At 39.4% G+C, this 26,092-nt stretch overlaps 2 protein-coding genes and 1 long non-coding RNA gene across 4 annotated transcripts; 1 reads left to right on the top strand and 2 right to left on the bottom strand.

Annotated features, from left to right (window-relative positions):
- Window positions 1-435: 435 nt before the first annotated feature.
- On the bottom strand, window positions 436-9,440 carry mstnb (myostatin b). 2 transcript variants are annotated; one of them, XM_077617471.1, is made up of 3 exons: window positions 8,947-9,440; window positions 7,703-8,106; window positions 436-970 (listed from the first exon to the last, which is right to left on the bottom strand). In XM_077617471.1, exons 1-3 carry the CDS (start codon window positions 9,407-9,409, stop codon window positions 563-565), a joined length of 1,275 nt encoding a protein of 424 aa, XP_077473597.1. In that variant the 5' UTR covers window positions 9,410-9,440; the 3' UTR covers window positions 436-562. The 2 variants fall into 2 exon arrangements, with proteins under 2 accessions (XP_077473597.1, XP_077473596.1); XM_077617470.1 differs by having other exon boundaries at window positions 436-943; window positions 7,715-8,106.
- On the top strand, window positions 9,270-10,485 carry LOC144087139 (uncharacterized). The gene is made up of 3 exons (XR_013304649.1): window positions 9,270-9,415; window positions 9,641-9,834; window positions 10,198-10,485. It is a non-coding gene; the product is annotated as an uncharacterized LOC144087139 (long non-coding RNA).
- Window positions 10,486-14,842: 4,357 nt separating this feature from the next.
- hibch (3-hydroxyisobutyryl-CoA hydrolase) lies at window positions 14,843-22,420 on the bottom strand. The gene is made up of 14 exons (XM_077617011.1): window positions 22,281-22,420; window positions 22,044-22,086; window positions 21,707-21,838; window positions 21,540-21,624; window positions 21,231-21,311; window positions 21,094-21,146; window positions 18,990-19,068; window positions 18,113-18,258; window positions 17,929-18,015; window positions 17,781-17,839; window positions 17,590-17,671; window positions 15,826-15,945; window positions 15,715-15,748; window positions 14,843-15,647 (listed from the first exon to the last, which is right to left on the bottom strand). The coding sequence occupies exons 1-14, from the start codon at window positions 22,310-22,312 to the stop codon at window positions 15,532-15,534; spliced, it is 1,149 nt and encodes a 382-aa protein (XP_077473137.1). The 5' UTR covers window positions 22,313-22,420; the 3' UTR covers window positions 14,843-15,531.
- Between the last annotated feature and the right edge of the window lie 3,672 nt (window positions 22,421-26,092).

The following is a 26,092-nucleotide window of genomic DNA, read 5'->3' as shown; positions in this document are numbered from 1 at the left end:
CCGTCCGAGCCAGGTCAAGAATAGCTAAGCCGTTGATGCCAGTTGACGTGATTACATTGTGGCATAGCTCTTTGTTTTCATATTTAAGGCAGATATTGCACTAGTTTGTAACAATAGTGACGTATTTTAAGATGGTTTTGGGAAAAGATGCTCAAAGCGGAGGACGAATTGTCTCACAGAATTTGTTTTTGAAAGTTTCGAGCATCTTCAAGGTTGCTTTTGTCTTAGTTTTACGTCTACATTTCTTAGAAGTTTGTTCATAGGGGAGTTGATAGAGTATTTCTATATGGTTAATTTGACTTTTTGGGCATAGTTTTTGTTGAATTTTGGTCTCGATTGGGCACAGCTTTAGTTCAATTCTTGTCTCGGTCAGGCAGGCCACAGATTTTGGATGGCGCGCCATGACGTTTGTCGACGCCAAACTAGACGTTTTGGCGGATAAAAGTTGGGAAAGGCTCGTCAAGGGCCCCCACTCGCCTCCCGGAGGAGAGAAAGGAAGCTATACAGTGTCGCCACGTGCGAATGCTTTTGGGCCGCCGACCCCCACCGAGACGGGGGGGTCTCAAGAGCAGCCGCAGCGGTCCACCACCATAGACGGAATCTTGCCGTAGATGATCTGCTCTTTGCGGTTGAAGTAGAGCATGTTGATGGGCGACATTTTGGTGGGGGTGCAGCAGGGCCCGGCGTTGCCCCGGGGGTTGGCCTTGTTCACCAGGTGGGTGTGCGGGTATTTTTGCAGGTGCATGTACTCGCACTCGCCCGAGCAGTAGTTGGCCTTGTAGCGCTTGGGGGCGATAATCCAGTCCCAGCCAAAGTCCTCAAAGTCCACCGTGAGGGGGTAGCGGCAGCAGCGCGACTCGGGCGACCTCTCGTCGCAGTCCAGGCCAGAGTCGCGCCGGGCGCGCCGGGGGGCCTCGCTCAGCTTCACTTCCATGAAGGGTTGCTGGGGAGACGAGATGGGCGTTATTGGCTAAAAGTTAGTATAGTATAGTAAGGCGTTTTTTCGTAAAAAACGACATTGTATAGTAAGGCTTTTTTTCGTAAAAAAAAACGACATGGTATAGTAAGGCTTTTTTCTTTAAAAAACAACATAATATAGTAAGGCTTTTTTTCGTAAAAAACGACATAGTATAGTAAGGCTTTTTTTCGTAAAAAACGACATAGTATAGTAAGGCTTTTTTTCGTAAAAAACGACAGTATAGTAAGGCTTTTTTTTCATAAAAAAACGACATAGAATAGTAAGGCTTTTTTTTCGTAAAAAACGACAGTGTATAGTAAGGCGTTTTTTTGTAAAAAACGACAGTGTATAGTAAGGTTTTTTTTCGTAAAAACGACATAGTATAGTAAGGCCTTTTTTTCGTAAAAACGACTTAGTATAGTAACGCTTTTTTTCGTAAAAAACGACAGTATAGTAAGGCTTTTTTTCGTAAAAAACGACATAGTATAGTAAGGCTTTTTTCTTTTTAAAAAAACGACAGTATAGTAAGGTTTTTTTCTTTAAAAAACGACATAGTATAGTAAGGCTTTTTTCTTAAAAAAACGACATAGTATAGTAAGGCTTTTTTAGTAAAAAAACGACATAGTATAGTAAGGCCTTTTTTTCATAAAAAACGACATAGTATAGTAAGGCTTTTTTTTCTCATAAAAAACGACAGTATAGTAAGGCTTTATTTCTTTAAAAAAACGACATAGTATAGTAAGGCTTTTTTTGAAAAAACGACATAGTATAGTAAGGCTTTTTTTCGTTAAAAAAAACGACATAATATAGTAAGGCTATATTTCTTTAAAAAACGACATAGTATAGTAAGGCTATATTTCTTTAAAAAACGACATAGTATAGTAAGGCTTTTTTTCATAAAAAACGACATAGTATAGTAAGGCTTTTTTCTTAAAAAACGACATAGTATAGTAAGGCTTTTTTTCTTTAAAAAACGACATAGTATAGTAAGGCTATATTTCTTTAAAAAACGACATAGTATAGTAAGGCTTTTTTTCATAAAAAACGACATAGTATAGTAAGGCTTTATTTCTTTAAAAAAACGACATAGTATAGTAAGGCTTTTTTCATTAAAAAAACAACATGGTATAGTAAGGCTTTTTTTTTCATAAAAAACGACATAGTATAGTAAGGCTTTTTTTCTTAAAAAACGACATAGTATAGTAAGGCTTTTTTTCTTTAAAAATGACATAGTATAGTAAGGATTTTTTTCTTAAAAAACGACATAGTATAGTAAGGCTATATTTCTTTAAAAAACGACATAGTATAGTAAGGCTTTTTTTCATAAAAAACGACATAGTATAGTAAGGCTTTATTTCTTTAAAAAACGACATAGTATAGTAAGGCTATATTTCTTTAAAAAACGACATAGTATAGTAAGGCTTTTTTTCATAAAAAACGACATAGTATAGTAAGGCTTTTTTTTCGTAAAAAACGACATAGTATAGTAAGGCTTTATTTCTTTAAAAAACGACATAGTATAGTAAGGCTATATTTCTTTAAAAAACGACATAGTATAGTAAGGCTTTTTTTCATAAAAAACGACATAGTATAGTAAGGCTTTTTTTCTTAAAAAACGACATAGTATAGTCAGGCTTTATTTCTTTAAAAAACGACATAGTATAGTAGGGCTATATTTCTTTAAAAAACGACATAGTATAGTAAGGCTATATTTCTTTAAAAAACGACATAGTATAGTAAGGCTTTTTTTCATAAAAAATGACATAGTATAGTAAGGCTTTTTTTTTTTCTTAAAAAACGACATAGTATAGTAAGGCTTTTTTTTTTCTTAAAAAACGACATAGTATAGTAAGGCTTTTTTTCTTTAAAAAATAACATAGTATAGTAAGGCTTTATTTCTTAAAAAAACGACATAGTATAGTAAGGCTATATTTCTTTAAAAAACGACATAGTATGGTAGGGCTTTATTTCTTTAAAAATGACATAGTATAGTAAGGCTTTTTTTCTTAAAAAACGACATAGTATAGTAAGGCTATATTTCTTTAAAAATGACATAGTATAGTAAGACTTTTTTTCTTAAAAAACGACATAGTATAGTAAGGCTTTATTTCTTTAAAAAACGACATAGTATAGTAAGGCTATATTTCTTTAAAAAACTACATAGTATAGTAAGGCTATATTTCTTTAAAAAACGACATAGTATAGTAAGGCTATTTTTCCTTTCAAAAACGACATAGTATAGTAAGGCTTTTTTGCTTAAAAAACGACATAGTATAGTAAGGCTATATTTCTTTAAAAAACGACATAGTATAGTAAGGCTTTTTTTCATAAAAAACGACATAGTATAGTAAGGCTTTTTTTCTTAAAAAACGACATAGTATAGTAAGGCTATATTTCTTTAAAAAATGACATAGTATAGTAAGGCTATATTTCTTTAAAAACGACATAGTATAGTAAGGCTTTTTTTCATAAAAAACGACATAGTATAGTAAGGCTTTTTTTCTTAAAAAACGACATAGTATAGTAAGGCTATATTTCTTTAAAAAACGACATAGTATAGTAAGGCTTTTTTTCATAAAAAACGACATAGTATAGTAAGGCTTTTTTTCTTAAAAAACGACATAGTATAGTAAGGCTATATTTCTTTAAAAAACGACATAGTATAGTAAGGCTATATTTCTTTAAAAAACGACATAGTATAGTAAGGCTTTTTTTCATAAAAAACGACATAGTATAGTAAGGCTTTTTTTCTTTAAAAATGACATAGTATAGTAAGGATTTTTTTCTTAAAAAAACGACATAGTATAGTAAGGCTATATTTCTTTAAAAAACGACATAGTATAGTAAGGCTTTTTTTCATAAAAAACGACATAGTATAGTAAGGCTTTATTTCTTTAAAAAACGACATAGTATAGTAAGGCTATATTTCTTTAAAAAACGACATAGTATAGTAAGGCTTTTTTTCATAAAAAACGACATAGTATAGTAAGGCTTTTTTTTCATAAAAAACGACATAGTATAGTAAGGCTTTATTTCTTTAAAAAACGACATAGTATAGTAAGGCTATATTTCTTTAAAAAACGACATAGTATAGTAAGGCTTTTTTTCATAAAAAACGACATAGTATAGTAAGGCTTTTTTTCTTAAAAAACGACATAGTATAGTCAGGCTTTATTTCTTTAAAAAACGACATAGTATAGTAGGGCTATATTTCTTTAAAAAACGACATAGTATAGTAAGGCTATATTTCTTTAAAAAACGACATAGTATAGTAAGGCTTTTTTTCATAAAAAACGACATAGTATAGTAAGGCTTTTTTTTTTCTTAAAAAACGACATAGTATAGTAAGGCTTTTTTTTTTCTTAAAAAACGACATAGTATAGTAAGGCTTTTTTTCTTTAAAAAATGACATAGTATAGTAAGGCTTTATTTCTTAAAAAAACGACATAGTATAGTAAGGCTATATTTCTTTAAAAAACGACATAGTATAGTAGGGCTTTATTTCTTTAAAAATGACATAGTATAGTAAGGCTTTTTTTCTTAAAAAACGACATAGTATAGTAAGGCTATATTTCTTTAAAAATGACATAGTATAGTAAGACTTTTTTTCTTAAAAAACGACATAGTATAGTAAGGCTTTATTTCTTTAAAAAACGACATAGTATAGTAAGGCTATATTTCTTTAAAAAACTACATAGTATAGTAAGGCTATATTTCTTTAAAAAACGACATAGTATAGTAAGGCTATATTTCTTTAAAAAACGACATAGTATAGTAAGGCTTTTTTGCTTAAAAAACGACATAGTATAGTAAGGCTATATTTCTTTAAAAAACGACATAGTATAGTAAGGCTTTTTTTCATAAAAAACGACATAGTATAGTAAGGCTTTTTTTCTTAAAAAACGACATAGTATAGTAAGGCTATATTTCTTTAAAAAATGACATAGTATAGTAAGGCTATATTTCTTTAAAAACGACATAGTATAGTAAGGCTTTTTTTCATAAAAAACGACATAGTATAGTAAGGCTTTTTTTCTTAAAAAACGACATAGTATAGTAAGGCTATATTTCTTTAAAAAACGACATAGTATAGTAAGGCTATATTTCTTTAAAAAACGACATAGTTTAGTAAGGCTTTTTTTCATAAAAAACGACATAGTATAGTAAGGCTTTTTTTCTTAAAAAACGACATAGTATAGTAAGGCTATATTTCTTTAAAAAACGACATAGTATAGTAAGGCTATATTTCTTTAAAAAACGACATAGTATAGTAAGGCTATATTTCTTTAAAAACGACATAGTATAGTAAGGCTTTTTTTCATAAAAAACGACATAGTATAGTAAGGCTTTTTTTCTTAAAAAACGACATAGTATAGTAAGGCTATATTTCTTTAAAAAACGACATAGTATAGTAAGGCTATATTTCTTTAAAAAACGACATAGTATAGTAAGGCTATATTTCTTTAAAAAACGACATAGTATAGTAAGGCTTTTTTTCATAAAAAACGACATAGTATAGTAAGGCTTTTTTTCGTAAAAACGACATAGTATAGTAAGGCTTTATTTCTTTAAAAAACGACATAGTATAGTAAGGCTTTTTTTTCTTAAAAAAACGACATAGTATAGTAAGGCTTTTTTTCGTAAAAAAGGACATAGTACAGTAAGGCTTTTTTCTTTAAAAAATGACATAGTATAGTAAGGCTTTATTTCTTTAAAAAACGACATAGTATAGTAAGGCTTTTTTTCATAAAAAACGACATAGTATCGTAAGGCTTTTTTTCGTAAAAAACGACATATAGTAAGGCTTTATTTCTTTAAAAAACGACATAGTATAGTAAGGCTATATTTCTTTAAAAAACGACATAGTATAGTAAGGCTTTTTTTCATAAAAAACGACATAGTATAGTAAGGCTTTTTTTCGTAAAAAACGACATAGTATAGTAAGGCTTTTTTTCTTAAAAAACGACATAGTATAGTAAGGCTTTTTTCTTTAAAAAATGACAGTATAGTAAGGCTTTTTTTCTTAAAAAAACGACATAGTATAGTAAGGCTTTTTTCTTTAAAAAATGACATAGTATAAGTAAGGCTTTATTTCTTTAAAAAACGACATAGTATAGTAAGGCTTTTTTTCATAAAAAACGACATAGTATAGTAAGGGTTTTTTTCGTAAAAAACGACATAGTATAGTAAGGCTTTATTTCTTTAAAAAACGACATAGTATAGTAAGGCTATATTTCTTTTAAAAACGACATAGTATAGTAAGGCTTTTTTTCATAAAAAACGACATAGTATAGTAAGGCTTTTTTTCATAAAAAACGACATAGTATAGTAAGGCTTTTTTTCGTAAAAAACGACATAGTATAGTAAGGCTTTTTTTCTCAAAAAACGACATAGTATAATAAGGCTTTTTTCTTTAAAAAATGACAGTATAGTAAGGCTTTTTTTCTTTAAAAAACGACATAGTATAGTAAGGCTTTTTTCTTTAAAAAATGACATAGTATAAGTAAGGCTTTATTTCTTTAAAAAACGACATAGTATAGTAAGGCTATATTTCTTTAAAAAACGACATAGTATAGTAAGGCTTTTTTTCATAAAAAACGACATAGTATAGTAAAGCTTTTTTTCTTAAAAAACGACATAGTATAGTAAAGCTTTTTTTCTTAAAAAACGACATAGTATAGTAAGGCTTTATTTCTTTAAAAAACGACAGTATATTGAGGCTTTTTTCATTAAAAAAACAGCATGGTATAGTAAGGCTTTTTTTCATAAAAACGACATAGTATAGTAAGGCTTTTTTTCTTAAAAAACGACATAGTATAGTAAGGCTTTTTTTCTTAAAAAACGACATAGTATAGTAAGGCTTTTTTCATTAAAAAAACAACATGGTATAGTAAGACTTTTTTTTTCATAAAAAACGACATAGTATAGTAAGGCTTTTTTTCTTAAAAACGACATAGTATAGTAAGGCTTTTTTTCTTAAAAAATGACATAGTATAGTAAGGCTTTTTTTCGTAAAAAACGACATAGTATAGTAAGGCTTTTTTTCTTAAAAATGACATAGTATAGTAAGGCTTTTTTTCGTAAAAAACGACATAGTATAGTAAGGCTTTTTTTCTTAAAAAATGACATAGTATAGTAAGGCTTTTTTTCGTAAAAAACGACATAGTATAGTAAGGCTTTTTTTCTTAAAAATGACATAGTATAGTAAGGCTTTTTTTCGTAAAAAAACGACATAGTATAGTGAGGCTTTTTTTCTTAAAAAACGACATAGTATAGTAAGGCTTTTTTTCTTAAAAAATGACATAGTATAGTAAGGCTTTTTTTCGTTATAAACGAAGTAGAATAGTAAGGCTTTTTTTCTTAAAAAACGACATAGTATAGTAAGGCTTTTTTTCTCAAAAAACGACATAGTATAGTAAGGCTTTTTTATTAAAAGATCAACTTAGTATAGTAAGGCTTTTTTTCATAAAAAACGACATAGTATAGTAAGGCTTTTTTCATAAAAAACGACATAGTATAGAAAGGCTTTTTTTCGTAAAAATAATTACATTTCCTTGCATTGTTTTGTTAAAGACAACATATTTCCCCTTTTTTATTTCTTTAGTTGACTGATGGATGATGGAAATCTATTCCTTAAAAATAATCGGGTATACATTTACCGTTAAATTATCTTTTACTAAATTAAAAGTATAATAATTTTTCATGATTATTAATATAAATGCATGGAATTAAATGAGAAAAGGCGTCAAAACTCACCAGTCCTTCCTCGCCGGGCTCGGTGGAGGTGACGGCCAAGTCGTTGCCCCTGTCGTCGTAGGCGTTGATCTGGATGCCCCAGTTGGTGTCGGGTTGCCGCAGCCACACGCTCAGCACTTGCTTGACGTCGATGCTCTGCCAGGAGCCGGAGGCGGAGCCCGAGCCCGGGCCGCCGCCGCCCGGCTTCACGTCCAGCTTGAGCGAGCGGATGCGCGTGTGACGCCCGCCGTCCGGCGTTAGCCGCGAAATTTGCAGGAAGACGCCGGTGGGCTCGCGAGGCGCCCGCAGGTGGACCCACAGCTGGGCCCGGAAGATGCGGCCGGCCTGGAACTTCTGCGTCAGCGAGAACAGGCAGCATTTGGGCCCACCGTTGGCTTGGACCGCCGGATCGGCTGCGGGGGGCGAGACCACCAAAAACAAAACGTCAACAAGGTCGGCAAGTATTCTTTGTTTTTTCCCGACGTACGAGCAGAATTTGAGATGTATGCCTGAACAATCCCAGTTCACGAGCATATCATTAAAGTACAACATGCAAATTGGAAGGCACGAGCAATAGGTGTATATTCTTTATCCTCTCCGAGGAAGGACTACGATTTTAGTTTGGCGTCAAAAGGACAAATTAACTTAACAGCATTGTGTTCAGTTCAGTTTAGCTAGAAATTGTATTTTGTGTCTGCAGTTGTTTTCTTGGTGTGCTTTAAAAGTCATGTTGATCATAGAAGCATTGTTTAGTTATGTTTAAAAAAATAGTCTATTTAGTACATTTTCGAGTGTTCTAGTGTTGCACTAAATACTTTCTGAATTATTACAGGATGGTGAGTTATTAATTCAATAAAAAAAAAAAAAAAAAAGAATGTCCTTGATTTTCCTTTAAAATTGCAGTTCAAGTGCTTGTCTTAACTGATTCAAAACCAAAACTGAGATAGGACCAAAATGTGAATTTGAGACACTTTTGAAAATGACAAACCCAGCTTGTACTGTGACGACTTTTAAGACATTTAAAAAAAATAGATAATGACGTTAAGTTAACTTAAATACACAGGCGGACTTCTCGATTTGTCATCATCCAACATTACTGACTGTCTTTGAACGTGTCATCAATGAAAACTGTCAAAATATTGTATGTCCCCTTTCCCACATTTTTAGGACATTTAGGCAAGTTCGAGTCCCAGCAAATTCCCCGGCGCCGAAACACCGGCGCGACTTGGAAAGTGTCGAAAGTGCCAACTTACGTTCGGTGGCCATCAACATGACAGTCTCGGTGACGGCGTGCTCGTCGTCGTCGTCATCCACCAGCGCGTCCCGGTTGTCGTCCCCCAGGACGTCGTACTGGTCGAGGAGCTGCTGCAGCGGCGGAGCCCGGGGCAGAAGTTGCTTGACCACCTCGCGGCTGATGTTGGGCGCCTCCTTCAGGCGCAGCTTGCTCAGGATTTGCAACTTGATGGCGTTCAGGCGCATGCTCTTCATGTGCTGGCGCACGTCGCAGCTGGAGCACGGCTCCGGGGGCTCCGACGGCTCCAAGCCCCCCTGCGGGCGCACCGAGGAGGAAGAGGAGGAGGAGGAGGACGACAGCGGAGACGACTGCGACTGTCGGTGGTGGCGTTGGTGGTGGTTCTCGCCCAGGGACGCCGCAGCCCAAAACAGAAGCAAAGTCAAGCCGACGTGAGAGAAGAACTTCATGCTGCGGCTCCGCATCAACAAGTAAGAGATCCTCGTTTTGGATTAAGTTCCGAACACTTATTGGCATCGTTTGATTAGAGCGCTCGCTTTTATACTGAAGTTCACGCTCCTTTTTTTTTTTGAAAGTGCTGTCCAAAATGATGATTGGTTGGGCAGGGCAACAATGACTTTGAGCATGACAACTTTTTTTTTTTGCCTTCTCCCCCCCCCCCCCCTTTCTCTAACTTCCTCTGTCAAACCGTAAAGGGAATGGGGCGGGGGTGCAGGAGCAGTCTTGTGGATAGATTGACTTTTGGAGCGGTGGAGCGGCGATTGCGCAACCGGAGGGACCAAACTTGACCTTCTTTGCACACCATGTGAGGCGCATGCGCGTGGGCAAATGGCAAGAGAGCGTGGCCACGGCTCCAATTTGCACGACAACCAGCGTGTTATGCAAAAAGGTAAGAATATACACCTTCTAATGTACTAATTGGCTGTCATCGAAGGCGATGGACGTCCAATCCATTTTAACGGAATGAATAGCCGTCAGTCAATTAATTTCATATATCAACACGTTAAATGACAAGTATTTTTGCATTTTCTGACTGTGAAAAGGCTAAATATGAGTGAGAACGTTTTCGTCGAGTTGCGCAATTTTAAGGCTAAAAACAAAACATAATTTTAGTCCATTTTGGACTCCCAATTCTTCCACATATACTCGCGATTGTAAATGAACTTTTCAATGTTAGCAGCGCTCTCTAACGGATATTTTGAAAAGTGCGGCGCAACTTGCCCCTTTACCTGTTTCTCTGCACTTCCCACAGGATCCGCCAGAGAGCGCTGTCGCCATTTAAAAAAGCCTTCTGTGTCTGTCGCTCGCTCGCAGGAGCGCGCGCGCGTTCACGCGTCCGGCTAAGCGTGAGATCAGTCCGAGCGACGATGGAGGAGCGACAAGACCGCAGCACGTTCTTCTCGTCGTTTCGCTGAGCTTTCTGGAACGGACGAAGAGAAAAACAACATTCCTCTCCATTCCAACGCCGAGGACGAGAACGCCATGAATCCACGCTACCTTCAAGGTATGTTACCCTTTTTCTTTGCTTTCATGCTTGACGCGTGCGCGTGCGGGGATGTAAACATCTGTCCGCTTGATAGAATTCAGCCGCTTCCCCGTTCCTGTTTAAGTGTTTATAGGAATAGCGTCGCAGTCTATTTACACGTAATACTGTAAAAACGGTACCATTCTTTGGGCAGTTGATCACATTACTGATAGGTTGTGGGGGGTGGGGTGTAGGATGGTGTTTCATCGTTCAACTAGGACTTAATTACAGTATTGTTGGCCAATTAAGTCATCCACCCCAGTTTAATCCAGACCAGTGCTTTTCCCGTTAAAGAATCACACGTAGACATTAGAATCTTTATATTTGTAAATTTGCATTTATTTCTGTCAGTGCCATTCACAATGCTAGATCCAATGGTGAAGCGTCCAATCCAGATGAATCCAAAGCATGAGATGAAGGGGGAAGTAAAGAAATAAAAAGATAGTACATGGAAGGAAAGGAACAAGAACAGGAAAATTATCTGTCCATCTTCACCTTTCAGTATGCACTGTAATGTTGACTATGTGTGTATTTGCAGGCCAAACCTGATGAAAAATGTGCACTAAACAGGTAAAAGTTTGCTTTTGCTAAAATTACAGGTGCTACTCAAGATATCAGATCTCATGTCCAACATGGCATACTATCCTGAAAATGCCTCAAGGTAAGCAGACTTAGTGCTTGGATGGGAGACCGACCGCCTGGCAATACTACCAGCTAATTTAACTTACTCTTATGTTTATGTTTGCTCACTTAGCCTCTACGAAGCAGTGAGATCTGCTACACACAGAGGTTGTGTTGGGGGCCCGTGGCCTATGCAGTTGGTGCGACGCGACGCACACCATCACACCTCTAGCCGCGTGGGTTCAAATCCACGTTGGTCTTGTGTGAAGTTTGTCCTGCAGAATCTGGGTGTCCAAGGATTCTGCAGGACAAATTTCACACAAGACCAACATGGATTTGAACTCACGCGGCTAGAGGCGTGACGGTGTGCGTCGCGTCGCACCAACTGCATAGGCCACGGGCCCCCAACACAATCTCTGTGTGTAGGAGATCTCACTGCTTCGTAGAGGCTAAGTGAGCAAACATAAACATAAGAGTAAGTTAAATTAGCTGGTCGTATTGCCAGGTGGTTGGTCTCCCATCCAAGCACTAAGTCTGCTTACCTTGAGGCATTTTCAGGATAGTATGCCACAAGCCCAACGAGGTTGGACATGAGATCTGATATCTTGAGTAGCACCTGTAATTTTAGCAAAAGCAACCTTTTACCTGTTAAGTGCCCACTTACTGTTACTGCACTGTTTTGGGTGACTGAGTCCGAGCATACTGAAACGCACAAAATGCCTTTTCTTGAGAAGTGAACAGCATTTCTTGATCTGAAAAGATAGAAACGCCAAACATTACACACAATTTTTCTTTTGTCACCAGTCACAGGCTTTCCTCACCAGAGAACCCGGAGCATGTAGAGCCGCCTCCACACTAGCCGGAGACCCCGGGCCGGGCGGCCCTCCCTCGGAGTCCCCCACCCCCGATGCTGCGTCTCGCCGACCATGGGCTGCATCAAATCCAAGAGGGCCGCTTCCGACGGTGAGTCCGCCGGGACACGCGGCGAGAAGGCCCGCCTGGTGCATTCGGACGGCACCTCTACCCGGGCCGACCCGGTGCTCCTGGAGTACGCCCAGAGACTCTCGGAGGACATTATGGCTCGGGCCGTGCAGCAGTGGGCAGAGGTGGATCGCCGCTACTGCGACATCCCGTACATCGAGTGCGACGTCCCATGAGGATGGACGCTTTTTCTTCTTCCAGGTTCCAGCTCACTCATTTTAGCTTTTCCCCTCCACCTTCAGGTCTGATCCAAGGCTCCCACCGTGCACTGCCACTGTTGTGTTCAGATACTTGCTTGACTTGAGCTCGAGCTGGCGTTCCTTTGACCCTAGTGAGGGTAAAGCGGGTTAGAAAATGAATAAATGAATGAAACAAAAGAAACATTTGCCATACCTCTTTGTGGTTCCAGGCTTTGGTCACTATGAAATGTTCTATTTGCAGCATCTCAAAGAGAAAAGGTCCAAATGTTCCACGTGAAGGACGCTAGTAGGGCGTTTGGCAAAGGCACGTGAAGGAAAGATTTAGTGCAAAATGGGAGTCATTTGGTTCCTGCCCTACTTTCCAGATTGGATTACACTCCAAGCCATTCTTGAAATTGATGTCCCAGGCCAGTCCCGGCCATATTTTTAGATTATGCACATGAAATCCAGAGGGTCAACATCCTCCTCCTCCTTGGCACTTGGTGTTGGTTCTTAGTGGCCTGAGCTTTGACCCTAGTGAGGATAAAGTGGGTTAGAAAATGAATGAATGGGGGAAAAACGAAACATTTGCAGTACCTCTTCATGGTTCTAGGAAGGGAGCTGGCTTTGGTCATCGCTGAACTTGGACACACTTTTTGAGGGACTTTGATCAAGCAAACATGCCTCACCTAGAAAACACTGCCGTGTAACCCTCAAAAACAAAAATATGAAAACATGTGTACCAGTGTATTGCAGGTCAAATTGACCCTCTTTTTCTTAAAAAAATAAAAACATACCTGAAACAATGGTGCCACTTGGTCCGTTTCTTCCAGAAAGCTGTCATTATTGATCAAAAGCATTGCCATTCCTGAGTTTAATCGCCGGTCGGCCGTCAGCCAAATTGGTACCAAGGTTGAAATTGACAGTGAAGCACCTTGAGACCTCCCCCACCACGAGTGGAAGTGCATAAATTAATCACAGTGCGCGCCGATGAATTTCAAAAGTACTTTACAGATCCTCAGGGAGCTTTTCTAGCAGAATGGAGATGAACGAATAAGAATCAACAACATGGCAAGGACTCCGAGCGACAACAAAAGCAAACAGAGCGACCGTGTGCTAATCTACGACGACTGGCTAATCCCAAACATATTGCTAGCACGCTAAAGATTAAAGTGCGCTCTACCTTTTCTTAAAGGCACTTTGTTTTGCTGTAGGGAAACTGGATGCAAGTTCTACATTCATCCACAGCATAATATTTCTACATTTCTGCTGTCTCCGAGGGAAAAATAGCTAGCAATTGTCCAACGCTGCCAACAATACTTAATAATAATAATCGGACATAGGCCCTGTCGTCATCATCAACAACAAAAGCCTACTTGTCATCACACCCAGAAACTGCGTATGACGAAATTGGTGGTGCTTCTCCATAAGGTGCGTTTACTCGGCAAAAGACTTAAATAAGTGATAGTTACGGACTTGTAATTTGGCATTCTGTTGTTATGGATACAGGTCACTTACCTCTCACTGTCTTTCACTTACCTTCAGTCAGCTAGTAGGAGGCAGATCACCACCCAAACATCTTTTCATATTACCTCAGAAGGGAATGTGTGTTGTGTTACCGCAAATTTAGAGTTCTGATGGATGTGCGGGAAAAACAGTCCTGCAGCTGAGAAATATTACTTCTGCTCTTTGATAAATGACAACATCTTTATCGTACAATTATATTTGCTTTCGCGCATTGCTTTATGAGACAAAGGGCCATAAAAAGAACAGTTGGGGAGGCGCCGCTCAAACATAAACACACGCGCACACCATCACACACACACCCTAGTGGGCCATAAAACACGACCGAGACACACCGAGGAGACACATCATTGACTTTACAGTGCTAGATGTTCTGCATCTCAGGGAAATAGAATAAGATCATACATTCCAAATGCAAACAGAGCTTTACTCCATGTTTTTTGTTCATCTGAGTCACCATAACCCACTACGCTTCATCTTGTGGACACTAAACAAAACTGTAGGTGTTCTATTGTGCTCTTCAAACGCTTCAACCGGACAAGATGAGGACGTTACGTAAAAGTTAACGAGGTTGTAAAACAAAGTTACTCGAGGTGCGCCCAAGTGATGTTTACCAACTTTCCTTACCAATGCTTTGCTGCAGATGACAAAAATCTAACAAGACTGGGTTCAAAGTCCAATTGACTACATTATTCATCCAATAGCATTCTCACAACTGATCTTTTGAGGGCGAGGAGAAAAGAAAAACAACTCAAAAACATTGCTCAACGAAGCTGGACTGCAGTTTGTCTAAATGGTGAGAAGGTAAAGTACTCACTCCGTCACCAGAGACTCGTTGCCCATATAAGGATGAGTCATCGCAACAGTGAGCCGGCAAGCAAATTGTTTTCAGAATAAAACTTCTGCTTGGCCAAGCCAGTGTCATCCATCGTTGCGATGGCGCAAATATTTGCCTGGACTCTTGTGAATGATCACTGCTCGCTGCCACAATTCAAATGAATTGGGCCACGATGATAACAAGGAAATAAGCTAGGATCCTTTTCTGCAGTAATAAAAGATTTCGAAACTTCTGCAGACCTTTTTATTCCATAATCATTTAAACCAAATAACAGGGGAGTCAAAGTGACCTGAACACTTTTAAACACTGTTGCGGTTGATAGCATGATTATGATCCAATTTGATTTCCATTTTTTTCGTGGAGGTCAATTTGACCCATAATGAAAAGGTTGGGTGGGTTAAAGTGGGTGACACAAGAAGCTTTCCACATGATTGCTCTTTGCTCACAGATACAGTTCCAGAAATAAGCCAAAAAAATGAAAATTGCTTATTTCATTTTACATTGAGGGCTAGCTAGGCCATATACCGCATGTGTACACTAGTGAAAAGCAACAATACAAAAGACAAATTGTTACATTTGCTTTCAAACTAGGCTTCATCAATAACCATTTTGATCGCCTGCAACACAACATGAATCCTCACTAGAGCGACGACTTTCATTTGCAATGCTATCGGGACAATTTCAAAATAAAATAACGCGTTCATGTTTTGGGGGATTTTCTAACTTGTCCATTTGCAGATCACCTTTTGTAACCTTAGACATTCGTAAGTAGAAGCGTGACTGTGTCTTACCTCTACAAACGACCAACGTGATGGATTTTACGATCCGATTTTCGGCGATCACCCATTTCTGCTTCCCTTTGCGAGATCGACTGTCCATAGCAGAAATCCGGCTTGAAATGACGTCATCCCTCGGACGTTAACAAGAGAGATCGGCGTCTCCGAGTGACGAGAAGCATTCGTCGACGCTTTGATCGGTGACCTCCTCCAGGGTGGACGGCTTCCATTTGGGACTCTGGTCCTTGTCCACCAGAACTGGAAGGACACAAATGGAATAATTAACCATCAAAACAGACAAAAACAGAAACGACATCCCACTCACCCGCTCGGACGCCCTCGTAGAAGTCCCGGCCTCGCTGCCAAACAACAGTACGGCCTCGGGTCAACAACATTCCTACGTTAATGAGGATTTGGAGGGCCGGCCATTTCCTACCATGCACGCCTGACTCAAGCGGTACTCCATCACCAACACCTCCCGCAGGCTGAGCCTGGCGCCCAGTTGGAGCTGCTTAAAGGTCATTTTCAGCGACGTGGGCGACATCTTGGACAAGGTCTGCGGGAGGGCGACAGGGCGGCAGTCATTAAACCACTTCAACGTCAAAAAATGGAAGGGAAAACGCCGCTTTCCAAAATGGAAAGGACACCTAATATAGAGGTCATTGATCAGGGGAAAAAAAGAAAAAAAACTCAAAATGGCAACTGAACGGAAAGGTTACTGTAATGACAGCCACTGCAGCAAATACATTAAATTACGAGTGTGTGAAAAGAAGCATTTGGAATTTTTGCAATGTATAAACGAGTCCAATTGACAGCAGGGTTTAGCCGAGTGCTTGTGCATTATTAATCCCCAGCGTGTTGGTCTAGAACATCGGCGACAAACACTGGAGGTGTATGTGGGGGTGGGGCCTATAAGCTTGCCTATTTTTTTTTTCCTTTTATAATCCATTCTCGGTTTGACCTCATTGGATGATGCAGATGGGTAAGGCATGAGGTGGGAAAAAAAACAACAGAATTAGGCAAATGAGTTTTAGGAAAGCTTGTTGCTCCCTAGAAGCTCCTGACGGGGGGTTGAGATGAAGCCAAGGAGACACAAAACTAAGACTAACCCCATTAAGTGCTTAGCTGTGGTTACTGCTAATTACTAATACACTCAAATGGCCTGGCCACGTTCCAGCGTTCCTAACAGATGTTTGGCAGACGGCAAACCGCAAATCTCTGGACGCTTCATGGTGGAAACGGCGCTAATGTGCATGAAAACGTCACCGCGGGATTTTATTAGTATCTCGCAACTGCTAAGGAATAAATGGCCCTACTACATGCACAGAAAATACTTTTTGGGACATTTTCCAGTGAAAAAAGTATTACTCAAATTATCAACGGCACTAAACAACCTTTTTTTTTTTTACTGGTTCAACTTGGTACTTGGGAGCAACTACTTATTGTCCAAAAAATACAGTAGTCATCGATACCAAGAACTGATCCTTGATAACACATTATATCTTCCAAAAAACTGTCACTGGTATATGGAAGATTTTACGTTTTTTTCTTCCTTCCATTTACCGTATTTTCTTGCATATTAGCCACCTCCACGTATAAGCCGCACCCTTAAAATCGTTGAATTTTACAATTTCTCTCGTACAAGACGCCCTGATTCACGATTTTAAAAATCATCGCAGGTGTTATTTCTAAGATTCTGTATGAATCGAAAGGATCGTCTGCTGGATGGCACTTTCCCAAAGGGTGTTGCCTTCCTGCACGTAGACAAATTCCAAAATAAACTTCTCACGTTTTACGCAAGATGCATTTTTTTTTCCTGGTGAATTTCATTCATTGACGTCAAACTAAATTTGTTTAGCGTTTTATCTCTTTATCTTTTGTCTATTTGGAAATAAATGAAAATATCGGCCGCATTGTCTTGCATTTTTGCAGATTTGTGTATGTCAAGTCTAACTAGTGCACATATAAGCCGTACCCTTGATTTAGTCATCTTTTTTTTTTTTGCCAGATATGTCGTTATTTTGCTTGTCATCTTATAGTCAAACATTAGATGTCACCGCTGTAAATTTGACACAAAAAAACTACTGAAAACAGGACGCACTATAGATGACCTGAGTTTTTTTAAACGGCAACATTCCTCACTTGCAGACTTCCGAGCCACGTGACTAGAGACCAATCAAATAGAAATTCAAGCGCTTACCTCCACTTGTTTCCTGGCAAAGTCCGAGCCGTCCACCTTCAGGTTTTGCATGACGCCTTCCATACTGCTTGAAGTGAATAGCCTATGAAAGCAAACGGCCTTAACGCCAAATTTCACTCCAACAAACGTGATATGAACTGGGTCTAATTAACTAAGGAATAATCAATCCAGGAGCATTGACTCCTCCTCACCTGTCAATGTCAGGCAGGTGTTCCTCCAAGATGAAGGCCTTCTCACAATCAAGGCTGCTCTGAACCAAACAAAACGGATCATAAAAAGCAAAAGCAATGAGCTCTTTAGCTGAAGGACATGGCAAGCGGTTGAATTCAAGTTCCTCACCTCCTTCTGGAAGGAGTTCAACACTCCGCAGATATTCTCAGCAGAGGGCGACCTCAACTCCACCAATTCTTTTTCCAGATCTAACATCTACCGGGGAAAAAAAACACGACAAACTTTTAAATCATGAAAACGGGCACAATTCCACCTTGACGGGACGTCGCACGTCCAATAAGGTGACTCTTACTTTCTTGGACTCTACAAAGTGAGTGGCAATTCCGGCCCCGTGCACGTCGCGGCCTTTGAGGCGAAAGCCAGTCAGCGCCAGAAACAGGCCCAGCTTTCCCCGCAGCCTCGGGAGGAAGTACCCCCCTCCGACGTCGGGAAACAGACCTGGCAACGGCAAAAATAAACAGTCCCCTGTGAGCTAAAACGTGGAAACTGTTGGTCCCAAACGCACCAATAGGAGCGTCACGTCGGCAGCATGGCGTCAATATAACCTCTAGCACCGCTTTTATATTTTTTCATTATACTCCAGTCTATGCATACTTTCATTGATCCTCAATGATTAGCAATAGCGCAACAATGTCGTCAAAATAATTTACAGACTTTTTGTGCTTTTAAAGTGGTGGAATGACAAAAAAATGCATGCATTAATTTTAACTTTTAAATTCTGAGGATGGCTCTCAAGGAATAAGATTTAAAAAAATAGGAATTGTTGATGACGCTCTCTGTCAAAAAGCCTTCCGAGCCCTGCTCTAATCTGTCGGGAATTTGTTGGAATGGGCCGCTTGGAGACGTGAAACGGAGCTTTTTGGCCGCGGCGGTTTGCGTGGCACGGAGGCGGGATTACGCAGCGGCTGACCTCATTCGCGGATGAAAACGCATTCTCATAAAGCGTGATCGCGGGACGCTTAAATCTATCGAGGTCGTTGAGGGGACGTTGACAGAACCGGGAAACGCTATCAAATCCATTTGCTTATTAACGTCATGAACACGATGAATCGTGGGCCGCGCGGCGTTGCGCCACTTTTAACCGCATCCTCGACTAATGTCATTGTTTTTTCCCGAAAGTGATCCTTCACGCTCGCCCGCCGAGTGCTCCCGCCCACATTGCGGCTTACCGATGGCGGTCTCCGGCATGGCGAACATGGTTTTCTCCGTGGCCACTCGAAAACGTCCGTGGACTGAGAGACCGACGCCCTGCAGGTGGAAAAAAAAAATCTGTATTGGCCCAGATAGAAGACAATCCTGAGTATAAGACGACCCCCTCTTATTCAAGACTTTAAAACCGCCTATTTGAACACCAAATTCTATACACAAAATAATGGCAGTGCATCTAAAACAAATGTAGATGCATCCGAGAAAAAAAGCATGTTGTTTTGTCTCATTCAAATCATGCAAAAACTGTCTATCTGAACATTTAAATATGTCAACTAACGTCCAATCACATTTCTAAATGAATGACTTGCTTTTTTTAATGTAAATGAACCAATCTACTGTGATAAAACAACAAAATGGCAATAACTGCATTGCCCAAAGTGTACAGCATTTACTTTAAAGATATCCGGCGCCAAGTAGCGTTGTGATTGGCTATAACGTCTAGACCCCGAATGTAAGACGATCAACGATTTTCAGTCTAATTTCAATGCAAAAAAACGCCATCTTATATTCGGGCAAATACGGTTCTACCAAAGTTTGGTTCCAAATCACGTCGCTTTAACCATGGATGAAGTCCCATCGAGTGGTCCAATCATCCGTGACCAATCGATTTGAACCGAGTGGTTTTAAGACAAAGATTGCAGGTCTATGGCCGTCAATGGCGAAGTGAAAGTATTGCTTACTGAAAGAATTTAGTCACTTGTGTAAGTAAATAATGCGGTTAGCAATTTGAATAGCCTCCCCTCGGGGGACATTTTTTTTAGTAACCCAAATTAACAGGATCTGTTTTAAGCCTTTGCGGAGGATTTAAATCATGCAAAAAATAAACGCTTATCCAGAGCACCTCGTGCAGAAAACTGACATAAATGTCAGTAACGGGTTAGTTAGAAAAACAGCTGCGGGGGTTTCTCGTTTGCGCTCGACTGGGGAATTTTTTGTATGGAATTCTTTATGGTCTCCTAGTGCTCATGTGGTTTGCCTGTGGGTAATCCTGCTTCCCCTCATAAAATTTGTGTTGAAATGAAGATATATGTGGAGGCAAAATGTTGGTGTTTTTTTTGCCTCATAACATGAATTCCAAAGCAATATTGATGGCGACTGAAAATGTTGATAAACGTACAAACGTTGTTATATCACGGCTCCAAAATGGGTCGGAAAATATGACGATGGGAGAAATGATGGCTTTCTTGTGTGTGTGTGTATGTGTGTGTGTTGAAAGCATTCCAGAGCACTTTAAAATGAGTTTGAATAATCATACGCAAATTGCCATTGAGGTCATTGATACTTTTCTCTTATTGGCTAAAATGGTTGTTATTTATTCATGATTAAACATGAGAAAAATCAGCTAAGATTAAGGTTTTTTTTGGTTTTCGTTCTAAATATTTTCCACTCCAGAATAGTTCAACCCTAAGTAGCCTGCTTAATTTAGCATTAGATTAGATTATAAAAAAATGAATTCTTCCGAGGCAAACATAACAATCACAATTATATATACTATGTTGACATTCTATACCTTTTTCACTCATATATAGTATGTACCTATAATGTAACATGGCAAAAGGTGACAAATGCATTCATATTTGACTATCTAACCGTGCTGCAGGTCACATGACTCATGAACATTTTTATCCTCCGGAAGAACAAAAACATCCTGCGCGAATAAACAGGTAAAAAAGCCCAGCAGCGAACCTCTCCAATGATTCATGTTAGTTATTTTTGGTGTAGGGTGGCAAATAAGGTCATAATTCAAATTCGTGCTCAATCTGACTCCTGTAGGGTGGCAACAATGCTGAGTCATCCAATCAGAAAGCGCTGAGCACTTTGAGCAAGTGGCTCGCAGTCTTCTGCTGACACCAGCAGGCGGAATTTTGTACTGCAGCTTGTAGAACCAGTGGAGTAGTTTTTTTTTTAAGATCTGCAATTGGTTCCAACTCCAAACTAAATGAGATTAAGGCAGCAACTATTCTTGTATTTGCCTTCTATCGTAAATATTTGACACAAAGTCCACCAAAAAATGTAACCACTATGTCATCTCAATTATTAATCAAATAAATTATTTAGTCTTACCCCACCCATTGTTATTCCATCGATAAGGGCAATAAATGGCTTCTTGCATGTCCCTGAAAAATATGAATCACATTGTAAGAGACTGCATAATGTTTAAGATAAATTCATTTGAAATAGAAAAAAAAAGAAGGGCCCACCTATAGCATTATTCAGGATGTATTCCTCACGAAAAAACACCTTTGCAAGAGGATCGCCAACTTTCCCCGCTTCAGTAATTGCTGAAAGAAAAATGTAAAGCAGCAAATTTGACAAACAAGCAATACAATCAATGGGAAAACCAATTTATTTTATTTTTAGGATGGTCAATGCATGGTTTTGAGCGGGGAAAAAGAGCAACTAAGTAAATAAAACACTCAATTTAAAGGTTTGTGAAGTGCTAGTATTTTTTTAATAGTTTGCTTTTTACAGGAGCTTATTTAGCGCTAGAACTTAATTTTACTTAGTACCTCTGATGTCTCCACCCGCGCAAAAGGCTTTCCCTCCGGACCCTTTGATGATGACCAGGTCTGTGTCACTGTCAGTCTCCCATTCCTTAAAAAAACACATTTTAGAGCCATATCATGATAAGTAGCATCCCAATCAAGGAAGCTAAGAGCAGTGATTTAACTCGTACCTTGAGTTGAGGGTAGATGGCTCGAATCATGGTCAAGTTAAGGGCATTCAGCACTTTGGGCCTGTTCATAGTTATCACCCCAGCCCGGCCCACCTTCTCCAGGAGGACCTCGGGCTCCACGCGACTGGACATCTGGAGCCAAACACAAAATAAAAAAGGAATATAGTGACATACATAGAATGTTCTGTGCCTTAAACTGTGTCTTGTCACATAATATTTGGTCGCTGCACAAACTTAAAAACCCGAAAGCGTCGTATCTGGTTGTCGTAAAGCGAGGACCCCAACGTAAATTGCAAGCATGTCCTCCTGAAAGAAGTCATTGGATTCGTTCCCTCACCATGTGTCCTTGAATTCGATGAAGTCTGCAGATGGCTCTGAGTCTGAAAGAAACATCGACATTTAAGTCACTCTCTATATTCGTGTATTTGATTTGAAGTTATTAACGCTAGCTACCAAAGTTCCGCATGCTGAGCAAGCCGCAGTTGCCAGAAACAACGAGACTAGACCTTATAAAACGAACCAGCCTAATAACAGAAAAAAAGAAACACCTTGTAAGACGACAAAGGACAAATACCTGTGTTTAGACGTCAGTGTTGTTAACGACATGGCTTATGATAGCTTTTTAGCTTTGAGCGTGTTTTTTTTCGAACGCGGTCGCGTCCCTGAGTCCACTTCCGGGGAAAAGGTAGCAGCTGTCTCCGAATGGCCAACAATTGTGACGTCACAGAACGCGACGTCAATTTTGTTTTCCTTTTTCGATTTTATAAATATTTTAACATTGAATCTTCCATAAGATTACGTATGTATTTAATGTCTGACACCTCATATTTCCTTGACTAAATAAAACGTTGGAAAAAGAAAGGAAATTTCTTCTAGTCTCCTGGGCTCTCATTCATCCACAGTGACCTCTACTGGAAACATAGTGGCATGGCAACCATGAAATAATTTAGGCTGTAAAGTACACAGGGGACTGAGTGTTGATGGTAAATGTAACCCAACAGTGGGGCCAATTTGTTTATATCTATTTATTTTTGCTTGCGTCGAATAAATTACTTTTTATTTATGGGGGGGGGGGGGGGGGTGCCCCATTCAAAAATTCATATTCCCACTCTACAAATCGTTGTTTAGTGTGCAGTCATGAGGTGACTCCTTAAGCAATCAAAACAAGGATAAGATATGAAATTCCAAGATTCCAACACTCTCGGGATGAGGTGCGGCTTGTGCAAATAGACACAGGTCAGCCTCTCCCACAGCAAACCCACGAGTTCACTTTGGTAGCAAGAAACAGTCAATTTATAAGAAGGTTTCAAAGTCCAATCAGGTGGAAAAGAAATTGGCTTAAAAAACAAGGATTTCTTGTTCAAACCGCAAACAGGAATGCAGTAAAGCCATAGTTCAGAGTTTGAATGTGGCTGACATCCAGAAAGCTCGGAAAAAATATATAAATACTTCAATTTTTATACTGTAGGCCAATGATTTGTTTTGGGGCGTTTATTGAAGTATAAATTGTCATCGTTCATTTGATACAGTGCATGGCTTTCCTGATATCATTTTTGGGATGATGAGGGCACAAACTGGAATTGTTCTCTTTAGATGTTTGGATGGTGGATTTCTCATGGCACACGTGCTGCCATCTTGGTTGTTTCGTTTTAGTCGGAGTCGGAACTGCTGCAGGAACTGCTGGAAGACTATAATACAAAAGCACAGGGTTTGAGAATACTACAAAAGATCATTGTTGTTGTTTTTTTTGCTAAGATGAAGCAAGATCTCGTACCCCGTGGCAGTTTTTTCCTTTCTTGTGGCACTTGTCATGCTTGTCCCCATGCTTGTGCCCATGCTTGGGCTTGTCTTTGTCCTTGTTCTTTTTCTTGTCCTTGTCCTTTTTCTTGTCCTTGTCCTTGCCATGACAGTGGCCATGTCCAAGTCCATGATCATGCCCATGTTTGTGCCCATGATCATGTCCATCACCATGACCCTGCCCAGTGCCCGGTGGGCAGCAGGGCTGAGGAGGGCAGCAGGGCTGAGGAGGACAGCAACCCGACGGAGGTTGAGGGTAAACCCCACCAGGAGGATATTGTGGATTTCCCCCTCCAGGCTGGCTGGGCTTGCCATGAGGGTGCTGGTTCCCTTTACGTACAGGAAACAGAGATGGAGTGGGGTCAAGCAATTTCAATTTGCATTGCTACCATACAAATCAAATGAGCTCATTTTATGGTAGGGGAACTATCGTGCAAAGGTCTTTTTCCATGATGTTGCAGTCATATTGACCTGTCGTGAAATCAATGCATTTTTACGACTCATTTTATAGTAATGACTCTTGTTACAAATTCTCCTCTTATTTTCTGGGTCAATTTATCTTTAGGGCGAGAATTACAGATTTTTTGTCTACTTTTTTATGTTACAAATTCATTCTTTGCACTTGTACACATGAAGCAAATCTGATCTTAAAAAGTAACTTTGGGTCAATTTGACCCACAACAAAGGACTGTTTATCTTCAGAATGATCATTTTTTGTGTTTTACCTTGGTTGTGTCCGTACATTTTTCGACACGCAAAGTCCTAAAAATGAGAGAAAACACACACATCAGCACAATACACCAGTCGTAGATCCAAATTGAGCAAAAAGAAAAGAACTTACCGCACGCAGGAAGTATTGAGCCACAATTGGAGCTCTTTGTATTCTTGGCCGCTCCTTTTATAAGCGGCCACTCCTCAAAATGCCTCCCCTAATTCACTTGAATATTCAATAACATTCATTAGTGTGCGTGTTTGGTGTTTAGCATTCATTATTTCCAATGAAATCTTTCAACAGAATTAACCGTGTTTATGATTGTAAAACCAAAAAATCCACATATCGTAGAAAGGATTCTTTTGAGTGCCAAGAATAGAATAGTTATACCATTTGTCAGCGTGAAATAGAGATTATTATTGTATTATTTTTGCATTGCTATTGAAATAGCGACATATTTTAATTTGTCTTAGTCTTGGCCATCATTGCCAAATTGGGTGGACTTATTGTTGCCTCTGGTGAGCAATGTTTTCCTTCAAACAGGAAGTCGTGGTGATGTTTTTCTGTAACTTTCCGAAAGGCAGATGACTTTGTTGGATGACTTCTTTTCTTTGTTGAAAATCTCCTCAAGGCTTTTGCTTCTTGCTTCATGTGTTCCTCATGTATTCATCGTCCAGCTGATTTGGGTCTACAAAGACTCAAACTATTGCAAAGTACTCGCCAAGTCATCTGCACTTTCTAAAAGTGACGAGGAACCGTCCGTCATCACGACTAGAAATGTTTGGGGGGAAATATTCATTTTGGAAAATAATTCTATTTTGGCCTGAAAACAAAGGGGAAGTCAGCCATTTTAGGTGGAAGGAAGTTACTATTTGAATATGTGAAAGTAAGAAAAAAAATAGCACGCATTCTCAATGTAAATATTTTGGGAAGAATTTGAGAATTGGGCAGGAAAAAGTTTAACATTTGCATCTCATACGACGACGTAAAATTGGCGTTCGCAGGCTGAATTACAAACAAGGATTTCTTGTTCAAACCGCAAACAGGAACGCAGTAAAGCTGGGATAGTTTGAATGTGGCTGGCATCCAGAAAACTCGGAAAAAATATATAAATACTTCAATTTTTATACTGTAGGCCAATGATATGTTTTGGGGTGTTTATTGAAGTATAAATTGTCATAGTTCATTTGATACAGTGCATGGCTTTCCTGATATCATTTTAGGGATGATGACGGCACAATTGGAATTGTTCTCTTAAGATGTTTGGATGGTGGATTTCTCATGGCACATGTGCTGCCATCTTGGTTGTTTCGTTTTATTCGGGAGTCTGAACTGCTGCAGGAACTGCTGGAAGACTAAGATACAAAAGCACAGGGTTTGAGAATACTACAAAAGATCATTGTTGTTGTTTTTTTTGCTAAGATGAAGCAAGATCTCGTACCCCGTGGCAGTTTTGTCCTTTCTTGTGGCACTTGTCATGCTTGTGCACGTGCTAGTGCTTGTCCTCGTTCTTGTTCTTGTCCTTGCCATGTCCATGATCATGCCCGTGTTTGTGCCCATGATCATGTCCATGACCGTGACCCTGCCCGTGACCCTGCCCGTGACCCTGCCCGTGACCCTGCCCAGTGCCCGGTGGGCAGCAGGGCTGAGGAGGACAGCAACCCGACGGAGGTTGAGGGGAAGCCCCACCGGGAGGATATTGCGGATTTTCCCCCCCAGGCTGGCCGGGTTTGCCATGAGGGTGCTGCTTCCCTATACGTACAGGGGACAGAGATGGAGTGGGGTCAAGCTATTTCAATTTGCATTGCTACCATACAAATCAAATGAGCTCATTTTATGGTAGGAGAACTATCGTCCAAAGTCTTATTGACCTATCG

The sequence above is a fragment of the Stigmatopora argus genome, chromosome 13 (assembly GCF_051989625.1).
Source record: "Stigmatopora argus isolate UIUO_Sarg chromosome 13, RoL_Sarg_1.0, whole genome shotgun sequence".
Lineage (NCBI taxonomy): Eukaryota > Metazoa > Chordata > Actinopteri > Syngnathiformes > Syngnathidae > Stigmatopora > Stigmatopora argus.
Note: the sequence above shows the minus strand (reverse complement) of the source record. Positions and strands in the feature narration are given on the sequence as shown.